This window comes from Oncorhynchus tshawytscha, linkage group LG10, assembly GCF_018296145.1.
Source record: "Oncorhynchus tshawytscha isolate Ot180627B linkage group LG10, Otsh_v2.0, whole genome shotgun sequence".
Classification (NCBI taxonomy): domain Eukaryota; kingdom Metazoa; phylum Chordata; class Actinopteri; order Salmoniformes; family Salmonidae; genus Oncorhynchus; species Oncorhynchus tshawytscha.
The window spans coordinates 79,756,858-79,770,303 of record NC_056438.1 but is presented as its reverse complement, the minus strand read 5'-3'; the positions used below and the strand labels follow the sequence as shown (position 1 = coordinate 79,770,303).

General features: G+C 44.7%; 1 protein-coding gene across 1 annotated transcript in view; it reads left to right on the top strand.

Moving 5' to 3' along the window:
* Window positions 1-13,446, top strand: part of LOC112259680 (retinal-specific phospholipid-transporting ATPase ABCA4-like) — a 97,288-nt gene that overhangs the window by 72,382 nt on the left and 11,460 nt on the right. The window contains exons 36-47 of the mRNA XM_042329161.1: window positions 1,007-1,112; window positions 1,408-1,482; window positions 2,576-2,745; window positions 4,123-4,300; window positions 6,667-6,782; window positions 7,376-7,523; window positions 8,699-8,822; window positions 9,641-9,770; window positions 9,990-10,110; window positions 12,110-12,172; window positions 12,283-12,389; window positions 12,591-12,732. Coding sequence (XP_042185095.1) covers window positions 1,007-1,112; window positions 1,408-1,482; window positions 2,576-2,745; window positions 4,123-4,300; window positions 6,667-6,782; window positions 7,376-7,523; window positions 8,699-8,822; window positions 9,641-9,770; window positions 9,990-10,110; window positions 12,110-12,172; window positions 12,283-12,389; window positions 12,591-12,732 — 1,480 coding nt within the window. The remainder of the gene's footprint in view (window positions 1-1,006; window positions 1,113-1,407; window positions 1,483-2,575; window positions 2,746-4,122; window positions 4,301-6,666; window positions 6,783-7,375; window positions 7,524-8,698; window positions 8,823-9,640; window positions 9,771-9,989; window positions 10,111-12,109; window positions 12,173-12,282; window positions 12,390-12,590; window positions 12,733-13,446) is intronic.

The window sequence follows — 13,446 nt, the reverse complement described above, 5'->3', positions numbered from 1 at the left end:
TTGGAGGCCTGTCTGTTGGAGGCCTGTCTGTTGGAGTGTTGTCTGTTGGAGGCCTGTCTGTTGGAGTGTTGTCTGTTGGAGTGTTGTCTGTTGGAGGCCTGTCTGTTGGAGGCCTGTCTGTTGGAGGCCTGTCTGTTGGAGGGCATGTCTGTTGGAGGCCTGTCTGTTGGAGGGCCTGTCTGTTGGAGGGCCTGTCTGTTGGAGGGCCTGTGTGTTGGAGGCCTGTCTGTTGGAGGCCTGTCTGTTGGAGGCCTGTCTGTTGGAGGCCTGTCTGTTGGAGGCCTGTCTGTTGGAGTGTTGTCTGTTGGAGTGTTGTCTGTTGGAGTGTTGTCTGTTGGAGGCCTGTCTGTTGGAGGCCTGTCTGTTGGAGGCCTGTCTGTTGGAGGCCTGTCTGTTGGAGTGTTGTCTGTTGGAGGCCTGTCTGTTGGAGTGTTGTCTGTTGGAGTGTTGTCTGTTGGAGGCCTGTCTGTTGGAGGCCTGTCTGTTGGAGGCCTGTCTGTTGGAGGGCATGTCTGTTGGAGGCCTGTCTGTTGGAGGGCCTGTCTGTTGGAGGGCCTGTCTGTTGGAGGGCCTGTGTGTTGGAGGCCTGTCTGTTGGAGGCCTGTCTGTTGGAGGCCTGTCTGTTGGAGGCCTGTCTGTTGGAGGCCTGTCTGAGGCCTGTCTTTTGGAGTGTTGTCTGTTGGAGGCCTGTCTGTTGGAGGCCTGTCTGTTGGAGGGGTTGTCTGTTGGAGTGTTGTCTGTTGGAGTGTTGTCTGTTGGAGGCATGTCTGTTGGAGGGGTTGTCTGTTGGAGTGTTGTCTGTTGGAGTGTTGTCTGTTGGAGTGTTGTCTGTTGGAGTGTTGTCTGTTGGAGTGTTGTCTGTCGGAGGCCCGTCTGTTGGAGGCCTGTCTGTTGGAGGCCTGTCTATTGGAGGCCTGTCTGTTGGAGGCCTGTCTGTTGGAGGCCTGTCTGTTGGAGGGCCTGTCTGTTGGAGGGTTGTCTGTATGACTGTGTTGTTGATCCTCAGGTATGGAGGCCTGTCTGTTGGAGGTCAGCTGCCCATACTGGAAGTCAGCCCTAAACAGATCCAGGATACCCTCTCTCAACTGATGAAGATGCTCAACGTCACTGGGGTATTGATCACTACATACCTGGCCTAGTGGGTCAGGGCTCTGGAGCACAGGAGCCTGGTGGCACCTTCATTTGGGAGAAAGGGCTCATAATAATGTCTGGAATGGAATTAAAGGAATTGTATCAAACACATCTTCCATGCCATTCAATCCATTCCAGACATTATTATGAGCTGTCCTCCCTTTCACCAGCCTCCTGGGCTGGGGGCTGGAGCGTGTAGTAGTAGTGGTAGGAATTAAGGGAGTGTGATTTACAGTTGGCTCAGTTACACCATATTGTTTTTAATAATTCCGGCAGGGTCCCTACACAAAACAATCGCTGCAGGAGATCGGACCTTTCCTCAGATACATGGAAAGTGAATACAATGTCAAAGTAAGTTAGTTACAGGCTGTCATATACCTCTGAATCACGGTATGATATTGTCATGTTACCTGAGACATTATATTGAAAAGCAGTACACTGATAATATTTTTATTTAAATGTTTTATTTGTATTTGTTTTGGTATGTACACTACTGTTCAAAAGTTTGGGGTCACTTAGAAATGTCCTTGTTTTTGAAAGAAAATATCATTTTTTGTCCAATAAAATAACATCAAATTGATCAGAAATACAGTGTAGGAATTGTTAGTGTTTTGCATGTGCTATTTAATGAAGCTGCCAGCTGAGGACTTGTCTGTTTCTCAAACTAGACACTCTAATGTACTTGTCCTCTTGCTCAGTTTTGCACCGGGGCCTCCCACTCCTCTTTCTATTCTGGTTAGAGCCAGTTTGCGCTGTTCTGTGAAGGGAGTAGTACACAGCGTTGTACGAGATCTTCAGTTTCTTGGCAATTTCTCGCATGGAATAGCCTTCATTTCTCAGAACAAGAATAGACTGACGAGTTTCAGAAGAAAGGTCTTTGTTTCTGGCCATTTTGAGCCTGTAATCAAACCCACAAATGCTGATGTTCCAGAATCTCAACTAGTCTAAAGAAGGCCAGTTTTATTGCTTATTTAATTACTCAGGTCAACAGTTTTCAGCTGCGCCAACATAATTACAGAAGTGTTTTCTAATGATCAATTAACCTTTTAAAATGATAAACTTGGATTAGCTAACACAACGTGCCATTGGAACACAGGAGTGATGGTTGCTGATAATGGGTCTCTGTACACCTATGTAGATATTGCATTAAAAAGCAACCGTTTCCAGCTACAATAGTCATTTATAACATTAACAATGTCTACACTGTATTTCTGATCAATTTTATGTTAATTTAATGGACAAAAAAAATTGCTTTTCTTTCAAAAACAAGGACATTTCTAAATGACCCCAAACTTTTGAATGGTAGAGTATATTACTCCATATTTCAGAATATAACAAAAAAAACATCATAAATCGAATGTACCTCTAATCCCATCCAGCTAATCCTTTTTTTTTCTTTAAAAAATTAGTTGTATATTGAACGCACCTCTGCTCCCCAAACCAGGTCTGGTACAACAACAAAGGCTGGCACGCCATGGTGGCCTTCATGAATGTGGCCAACAACGCCATTCTGAGGGCCCACCTGCCTCGTAACGTTGACCCCATGCAGTACGGCATCACAGCCATCAACCACCCCCTCAACCTCACCAAGGAACAGCTGTCTGAAGTCACTGTGTAAGTTACACTGGTTCCCTCTTTGAAAACAACACAAGAACTAATCACAGGCTTGTGCTGAGCCAATTCAATGCTATGGTCTTTATCCTGTCAGGGGTCATGAAGAGGGGTCATGAGGAGGGGTCATGAGGAGGGGTCATGAAGAGGGGTCATGAGGAGGGGTCATGAGGAGGGGTCATGAAGAGGGGTCATGAAGAGGGGTCATGAGGAGGGGTCATGAGGAGGGGTCATGAAGAGGGGTCATGAGGAGGGGTCATGAGGAGGGGTCATGAAGAGGGGTCATGTGGAGGGGTCATGAGGAGGGGTCATGAAGAGGGGTCATGAAGAGGGGTCATGAGGAGGGGTCATGAAGAGGGTTTTGCCAGTTGATTCATCAGGTAGAGCTTTTTAGGGGCGGCAGGTAGCCTGGTGGGTAGGAACATTGGGCCAGTAACCAAAAGGTTGCTGGATCGAAATCCCCGAGCTGACAAGGTACAAATCTGTCGTTCTGCCCCTGAGCAAGGCAGTTAACCCCACTGTTCCTCGGGCGCTAATGATGTGGATGTGGATTAAGGCAGCCCCCCCCCCACCCCTCTGATTCAGGTTATCTTCCTTCTACTATGTGTCTGTGTCCCTGTCTGTCCTCTAGGGTGACCATCTAACCTGTCTGTCCCATCTCAACTCCCAGGTTATCTTCCTTCTACTATGTGTCTGTCTGTCTGTGTCCCTGTCTGTCCTCTAGGGTGACCATCTCTCTGTTATCTAACCTGTATGTCCTCTAGGGTGACCATCTCTCTGTTATCTAACCTGTATGTCCTCTAGGGTGACCATCTCTCTGTTATCTAACCTGTATGTCCTCTAGGGTGACCATCTCTCTGTTATCTAATCTGTCTGTCTTCTAGGGTGACCATCTCTCTGTTATCTAACCTGTCTGTCCTCTAGGGTGACCATCTCTCTGTTATCTAACCTGTATGTCCTCTAGGGTGACCATCTCTCTGTTATCTAACCTGTATGTCCTCTAGGGTGACCATCTCTCTGTTATCTAACCTGTATGTCCTCTAGGGTGACCATCTCTCTGTTATCTAACCTGTATGTCCTCTAGGGTGACCATCTCACTGTTATCTAATCTGTCTGTCTTCTAGGGTGACCATCTCGCTGTTATCTAACCTGTCTGTCTCTCTCCTCTCCCAGGTTGAAGACATCAGTAGATGCCGTGACAGCTATCTGTTATCTAACCTGTCTGTCTCTCTCCTCTCCCAGGTTGAAGACATCAGTAGACGCCGTGACAGCTATCTGTTATCTAACCTGTCTGTCTCTCTCCTCTCCCAGGTTGAAGACATCAGTAGACGCCGTGACAGCTATCTGTTATCTAACCTGTCTGTCTCTCTCCTCTCCCAGGTTGAAGACATCAGTAGACGCCGTGACAGCTATCTGTGTGATCTTTGCCATGTCCTTCATCCCAGCCTCGTTTGTCCTCTACCTGATCCAGGAGAGAGTAACCAAGGCCAAACACCTCCAGTTTGTCAGCGGGGTCAGCCCCCTTGTCTACTGGTTAGCCAACTTCTTCTGGGATATGGTACGTCTTTCAATGAATCAATAAAACTGTTACTTTATGAAGCCCTTTTTTTATTTTGTTATTTGTGACAAAAGTGCTTTATAGTCACTTTAACTAAACTCACAGAAGAGGAAGTAGTTGTTACAGGAAGAAACCTGGAGAGGAACTAGACTCTTATGTTGTTTTTAATCCGTGTCTCTCTCCTGTTTCCAGCGCCTGGAATTCAAATCAAATTTTATTTGTCACATGCGCCGAATACATCAGGTGTAGATCTTACTGTGAAATGCTTTACAAGCCCTAGAGTCAAGAAAATTTACTATTTACTAAATAAATAAATAACACAATAAAATAACAATAATGAGGCTATATACAAGGGGTACCGGCACTGAGTCAATGTGCAGGAGTACAGGTTAGTCGAGGTACATGTAAGCAGAGGTAAAGTGACTATGGATAGATAATAAACAGCGAGTAGCAGCAGTGTAAAAACAAGGGGGGTCAATGCAAATAGTTCGGGTGGCCATTTGATTAATTGCTCAGCAGTCTCATGGCTTGGGGGTAGAAGCTGTTAAGGGATGCTTGTAGCAGTCTATGACTTGGGTGACTGGAGTCTTTGACAATTTTTTCAACCTTAGTCTGACACCGCCTAATATATACTGTAGGTCCTGGATGTTAGGAAGTTTTGCCCCAGTGATGTACTGGGTCGTACCCACTACCATCTGTAACGCCTTGCGGTCGGAGGCCGAGCAGTTGCCATACCAGGCGGTGATGCAACCGGTCAGGATGCTCTCGATGGTGCAGCTGTATTACCTTTTTGAGGATCTGGGGACCTATGCCAAATCTTTTCAGTCTCCTGAGGGGGAAAAGGCATTGTTGTGCCCTCTTCACAACTGTCTTGGTGTGTTTGGACCATGTTCGTTTGTTGTTGATGTGGACACAAAGGAACAACCTGCTCCACTGCAGCCCGTCGATGAGAATGGGGGCGTGCTTGGACCTTCTTTTCCTGTAGTCCACAATCATCTCCTTTGTCTTGATCACATTGAGGGAGAGGTTGTTGCCCTGGCACCACCCGGCCAGGTCTCTGACCTCCTCCCTATAGGCTGTCTCGTTGTTGATCAGGCCTACCACTATTGTGTCATCGGCAAACTTAATTTTACCTTTATTTAACTAGGCAAGTCAGTTAAGAACAAATTCTTATTTTCAATGACGGCCTAGGAACAGTGGGTTAACTGCCTGTTCAGGGGCAGAACGACAGATTTGTACTTTGTCAGCTCGGGGGTTTGAACTTGCAACCTTCCGGTTACTAGTCCAACACTCTAACCACTAGGCTACCCTGCCGCCCCAACTTAATGATGGTGTTGGAGTCATGCTTGGCCACGCAGGCATGGGTGAACAGGGAGTACAGGAAGGGACTAAGCACGCACCCCTGAGGGGCCCACATGTTGAGGATCAGCGTGGCAGATGTGTTGTTGCCTACTCTTACCACCTGGGGTCGGCCCTTCAGGAAGTCCAGGAACCAGTTGCAGAGGGAGATGTTTAGTCCCAGGGTCCTTAGCTTAGTGATGAGATTTGAGGGCGCTATGATGTTGAACGCTGAGCTGTAGTCAATGAGCAGCATTCTCACGTGTGTTCCTTTTGTCCAGGTGGGAAAGGGCAGTGTGGAGTGCAATAGAGATTGAATCATCTGTGGATCTGTTGGGGCGGTATGCAAATTGGAGTGGGTCTACGGTTTCTGGGATAATGGTGCTGATGTGAGCCATTACCAACCTTTCAAAGCACTTCATGGCTACAGACGTGAGTGCTACGGGGCGGTTGTCACTTAGGCAGGTTACCTTCACGTTCTTGGGCACAGGGACAATGGTGGTCTGCTTGAAACATGTAGGTATTATAGACTCGGTCAGGGAGAGGTTGAAAATGTCTGCTCTGAGTACAAGTCCTGGTAATCCGTTATTCACAGCCTTGTGAATGTTGACCTATTTAAAGGTCTTGCTCACATCGGCTACGGAGAGCGTGATCACACAGTCGTCTGGAACAGCTGGTGCTCTCATGCATACTTCAGTGTTGCTTGCCTCAAAGAGAGCATAAAAAGCATTTAGCCCGTCTGGTAGGCTCGCGGATACAGAGGTGTACACAGTGCAATGAAATGCTTACTTGCCAACTGTATTGAATATATTGAATTGTGCCTTTTGTGATAGAAGTACCAAATTGTACATACAGCTGGGCCCTGGGGCAAGTCTGAATAAGTCTTTTTTAGGTATAAAGCCATCACAGTTTCGCCCTACCCCTGGCGGCCATTTAAATTGGAATCTGATTGACGTGTCAGTGACTTGTTTCACCCGGATTTCATCAATTGAAATGTTTCCCATATTTTCCATCTCCGGTCTCTCCAGATGAACTACTCTCTCAGTACAGCCATGGTGGTGGGGATCTTTTTGGCCTTCGACAAGAAGTGTTACACCTCACCCACCAACCTGCCAGCCCTCGTTCTCCTACTCTTCCTGTATGGGTGAGTACTAGACATATGATTTGGGAAGCTTCTGTGTGCTGCTTATGAAGACTTTGTGGGACCTCTCCGATGCTCTGCTTCAAACCCCCTTCCCTTTTTTTACCCCCTTTTTTCCCCCAATTTCGTGGTATCCAATTATTAGTAGTTGCTGTCTTGTCTCATCGCTACAACTCCCGTATGGGCTCGGGAGAGACAAAGGTCGAGAGCCATGCGTCCTCCGAAACACAACCCAACCAAGCCGCACTGCTTCTTAACACAGCACGCATCCAACCCGGAAGCCAGCCGCACCAATGTGTCGGAGGAAACACCGTACACCTAGCGACCTGGTCAGCGTGCACTGTGCCCGGCCCGCCACAGGAGTCACTAGTGCACGATGAGAAAAGGACATCCCTACCAACCAAGCTCTCCCTAACCCGGACGACGCTAGGCCAATTGTGCAACGCCCCACGGACCTCCCGGTCGCGGCCGGTTGCGACAGAGCCTGGACCCACTTTTGACATCCTAAATCTCTCTCTCTCTATCTATCTATCTATCTATCTATCTATCTATCTATCTATCTATCTATCTATCTATCTATCTATCTATCTATCTAGGTGGTCAGTAACCCCCATGATGTACCCCATGTCATACATCTTTAACATCCCCAGTACAGCCTACGTCTCTCTGTCCTGCATCAACCTGTTCATCGGCATCAACAGCAGCGCCCTCACCTTCATATTGGAACTGTTCGAGAACAACCGGGTGAGGATGGGGGAGAGAGAGAGGGAGAGGCAAATTGTGGATGAGAGGGAGCAAGTCATGTTTAATTGTTGTTGTTTATTGTGTTGTTGTTTACTGTATTGTGGTTGTTTATTGTGTTGTTGTTTACTGTATTGTGGTTGTTTATTGTGTTGTTGTTTACTGTATTGTGGTTGTTTATTGTGTTGTTGTTTACTGTATTGTGGTTGTTTATTGTGTTGTTGTTTACTGTATTGTGGTTGTTTATTGTGTTGTTGTTTACTGTATTGTGGTTGTTTATTGTGTTGTTGTTTACTGTATTGTGGTTGTTTATTGTGTTGTTGTTTACTGTATTGTGGTTGTTTATTGTGTTGTTGTTTACTGTATTGTGGTTGTTTATTGTGTTGTTGTTTACTGTATTGTGGTTGTTTATTGTGTTGTTGTTTACTGTATTGTGGTTGTTTATTGTGTTGTTGTTTACTGTATTGTGGTTGTTTATTGTGTTGTTGTTTACTGTATTGTGGTTGTTTATTGTGTTGTTGTTTACTGTATTGTGGTTGCTTATTGTGTTGTTGTTTACTGTATTGTGGTTGTTTATTGTGTTGTTGTTTACTGTATTGTGGTTGTTTATTGTGTTGTTGTTTACTGTATTGTGGTTGTTTATTGTGTTGTTGTTTACTGTATTGTGGTTGTTTATTGTGTTGTTGTTTACTGTATTGTGGTTGTTTATTGTGTTGTTGTTTACTGTATTGTGGTTGTTTATTGTGTTGTTGTTTACTGTATTGTGGTTGTTTATTGTGTTGTTGTTTGTTGTGTTGATGTTGTTCTTGTTCTTGTTTATTGTGTTGTTGTTGTTTACTGTATTGTTGTTGTTTATTGTGTTGCTGCTTGTTGTGTTGATGTTGTTTTTTGTTGTGTTGCTGTTGTTTGTTGTGTTGTTTATTGTGTTGTGTTGTTTACTTAGTGTTTATTGTGTTTTTGTTTGTTGTTTATTGTGTTGTTGTTTGTTGTGTTGCTGTTGTTGTTTATTTTATTGTTGTTGTTGTTTATTGTGTTGTTGTTGTCGTTTATGTTTATTGCGTTGTCATTGTTGTTGATTGTGTTATTTGTTGTGTTGTTGTTGTTTATTGTATTGTTGTTAATTGTTGTGTTTTTGTTTATTGTGTTGTTATTTATTGTATTGTTGTTGTGCTCCCCAGGCCTTGTTAGAGTTCAATGAGTGGCTGAAGAAAGGCCTCCTGGTCTTCCCTCACTTCTGTCTGGGCAGGGGGCTGATTGACATGGCTATGAACCAGGCGGTGACTGATGTCTATGCACACTTTGGTGAGCACAACATAGCTAGTGTTGAATCTCTATGGCTCACAACACTTCCACACTCATCTATTCTTTAAACCTCCTCCAGCCTACAACACCTCCACACTCATCTATTCTCTAAACCTCCTCCAGCCTACAACACTTCCACACTCATCTATTCTCTAAACCTCCTCCAGCCTACAACACCTCCACACTCATCTATTCTCTAAACCTCCTCCAGCCTACAACACTTCCACACTCATCTATTTTTTAAACCTCCTCCAGCCTACAACACCTCCACACTCATCTATTCTCTAAACCTCCTCCAGCCTACAACACTTCCACACTCATCTATTCTCTAAACCTCCTCCAGCCTACAACACCTCCACACTCATCTATTCTCTAAACCTCCTCCAGCCTACAACACCTCCACACTCATCAATTCTTTAAACCTCCTCCAGCCTACAACACCTCCACACTCATCAATTCTTTAAACCTCCTCCAGCCTACAACACCTCCACACTCATCTATTCTCTAAACCTCCTCCAGCCTACAACACCTCCACACTCATCTATTCTCTAAACCTCCTCCAGCCTACAACACCTCCACACTCATCTATTCTCTAAACCTCCTCCAGCCTACAACACTTCCACACTCATCTATTCTCTAAACCTCCTCCAGCCTACAACACCTCCACACTCATCTATTCTCTAAACCTCCTCCAGCCTACAACACTTCCACACTCAGCCTATTCATTCGGGCCCGTCTCTAGCCTGGTAACCAGGATCTGTTTGTGCCAACTCTTGTGAGGGTCAAGGCTTGGTACATTGTCCCATGTTGTGTTTCAGGTGAGGACCGTGCCGTGGATCCCTTCAAATGGGACTTTGTAGGGAAGAACCTGGTCTTCATGGCTATAGAGGGATGTGTCTATTTCCTCCTCACTATCCTCATAGAGTACCGCTTCTTCCTCGACCACTGGTGAGGAACTAGCTCCAATATCATTGTGGAAGGATATTTTTTTTTATCCGTCTTTGCACAATAGGAAACTAAAATCCCATTCACACTGAAAATGGACCTAATTTAGTGGGTCATTCAAGTTAGAACCACGCTTATTTCAAACTCTGCGTACATTCGGTGTGAAAAGGGGTTGTTTTGATCAATCAATCATTCAATCAATCAATCAATTCTCCCCTCCAGGTTATCAGACTTCCGAGGGCCCCCTCCTAAAGATGAGGACGAGGACGTGGCGGCGGAGAGAGAGAGGATCTATAACGGCGGGAACAAGAGTGACATCCTCCAGATCAGAGACCTCTGCAAGGTTAAAACCTCTCTGGGATGTTGGGGACGGTAGCGTCCCGCCTCGACAACCAGCCAGTGGAAGTGCAGGGCGCCAAATTCAAAACAACAGAAATCTCACAATTTAAATTCCTCAAACATACAAGTATTTTACACCGTTTTAAAGATACACTTCTCGTTAATCCAGCCACAGTGTCTGATTTCAAAAAGGCTTTACGGCAAAAGCACACTAAACGATTATGTTAGGTAAGCACCTAGTCACAGAAAAACACAGCTAATTTTTCCAGCCAAAGAAAGGAGTCACAAAAAGCAGAAATAGAGATTAAATGAATCCCTAACCTTTGATGGTCTTCATCAGATGACACTCATAGGACTTCATGTTACACAATACATGTATGTTTTGTTCGATAAAGTTTACATTGGCGTGTTATGTTCAGTAGTTCCAAAACATCCGGGGATTTTGCAGAGAGCCACATCAATTTACAGAAATACTCATCATAAATGTTGATGAAACTACAAGTGTTATACAAGGAACTTTAGATAAACTTCTCCTTAATGCAACCGCTGTGTCAGATTTCAAAAAAGCGTTACCAAAAAAGCATACCATGCAATAATCTGAGTATAGCGCTCAGACAAGAAGAACAGCCAAACAGATATCCGCTATGTTGTGCAGTCAACAGAAGTCAGAAATATCATTATAAATATTCACTTACCTTTGATGATCTTCATCAGAATGCACTCCCAGGAATCCCAGTTCCACAATAAATGTTTGATTTGTTCGATAAAGTCCCTCATTTCTGTCCAAATACCTCCTTTTTGTTTGTGCATTTAGTACACAATCCAAACTCAAGACTCGCAGGCAAGTCCATGCGAAAGTTATATTACAGTTCGTGGAAACATGTCAATCGAAGTATAAAATCAATCTTTAGGATGTTTTTATCATAAATCTTCAATAATGTTCCAACCAGAGAATTCCTTTGTCTGTAGAATTGCAATGGAACGCAGGTTAACTATCATGTGAACCCGCGTGGTCAGCTCATGATAAATCTGCCAGACCTCTGACTCATTCCCCTCTCTTTCAGCCCCACTTCACAGTAGAAGCATCAAACAAGGTTCTAAAGACTGTTGACATCTAGTGGGAGCGTTAGGAAGTGCAATATGACCCCAAAGACACTATGTAGGGCATGAGTTGAAAAACTACAAACCTCAGATTTCATATGAGTTCTGTTAAACTCACAGACATCATTCAAACAGTTTTAGAAACTTCAGAGTGTTTTCTATCCAAATCTACCAATAATATGCATATATTAGCAACTGGGCCTGAGTAGCAGGCCGTGTTACTCTGGGCACCTTATTCATCCAAGCTACTCAATAGTGCCCCCCCCCAGTCCCAAAGAAGTTGAATACGACATAGTAGACCCCTCCATCATTAACATACTTGTGCATACAGACTCCTCAAACAAATATCTGTTGTATCACAACCGGATGTGTCAAATGCGGTGTGTAACCTACTAGGTCAAAGAGAGGAAACTGTGAGGACATATTGGATTGTAGGTGTAACAGTATAACTTTAGACCGTCCCCTCGCCCATACCCGGGCGCGAACCAGGGACCCTTTGCACACATCAACAACAGTCACCCACGAAGCATCGTTACCCATCGCTCCACAAAATCCGCTGCCCTTGCAGAGCAAAGGGGGAACAACTACTTCAAGGTCTCAGAGCGAGTGACGTCACCGATTGAAACGCTATTTAGCGCGCACCACCGCTAACTAGCTAGCTATTTCACATCTGTTACAAAGGCATGTGTTGTCACCCCTCAGAGCCTCTAGGTTTCTTCCTAGGTTCTTGCCTTTCTAGGGAGTTTTTCCTAGCCACTGTGTTTTTCCTAGCCACTTCTACACCTGCATTGCTTGCTGTTTGGGGTTTTAGGCTGGGTTTCTGTGTATTTGATTTGATTTGTTACCTATATACTGTGAGCCTGTGTCTAAACAAACTCTGGTTCTTTTTGTCCTCTCTACAGACGTACTCTGGGAAGACGAGACAAGCGGTGGACAGGATCTGTGTGGGCGTGCCTGCAGGAGAGGTCTGTCCGCCCCCCCCCACCTTCCCCTTTATAGTCCCTTTCACCTACCTTCTGCCCCACCTCATTTCTTTAACAGATTCACTAGTCTGACCGTGTCTCTGTGCTGTCAGTGTTTCGGTCTGTTAGGAGTGAACGGAGCCGGGAAAACGACCACCTTTAAGATGTTGACTGGGGACACAGACGTTAGTTCTGGAGAGGCCACTGTCTCTGGATACAGGTACAACACATCGCAGGAATATGTGAGGAAAAAAATAGTGTGTGTTGGATCCACCCTTCAGAAAGAAAAGACTCAATGTTGTTGTATTCATCCTCCGAAGCCACTGACAAACTGTGCCAAGTATAGAACCGCTTTTTTTGAATTTCAATCAACGTAGAAACAAACGGATGTCCAAGCAGCTGTTTCTCTGTGGTCACTCAGTATCCTGTCGGACATGTTGGACGTGCACCAGAACATGGGCTACTGCCCTCAGTTTGACGCTATAGACGACCTGCTGACAGGCAGGGAACATCTTTACCTCTACGCTCGTCTCCGAGGGGTCCCCGAGTCAGACATCAGCAGAGTGAGTAGAGATGGGAGATACTGTCTGGTCTGTCTGTCTCGTCTGTAAGTCTGTAAGTCTGTCTGTCTGTCTGTCTGTTTTTGTGTGAAGTAGTGTACTGTATGTATATATGTGCATACTGTATGTGTGTGTATGAGTGTGGTGTACTGTATGTATATATGTGCATACTGTATGTGTGTGTATGCAGGTGTGTGTACTGTATGTATATATGTGCATACTGTATGTGTATATGTGCATACTGTATGTGTGTGTATGCAGGTGTGTGTATGAGTGTAGTGTACTGTATGTATATATGTGCATACTGTATGTGTATATGTGCATACTGTATGTGTGTGTATGAGTGTAGTGTACTGTATGTATATATGTGCATACTGTATGTGTGTGTATGAGTGTAGTGTACTGTATGTATATATGTGCATACTGTATGTGTATATGTGCATACTGTATGTGTGTGTATGAGTGTAGTGTACTGTATGTATATATGTGCATACTGTATGTGTGTGTATGAGTGTAGTGTACTGTATGTATATATGTGCATACTGTATGTGTGTGTATGAGTGTAGTGTACTGTATATATATATGTGCATACTGTATGTGTGTGTATGAGTGTAGTGTACTGTATGTATATATGTGCATACTGTATGTGTGTGTATGAGTGTAGTGTACTGTATGTATATATGTGCATACTGTATGTGTATATGTGCATACTGTATG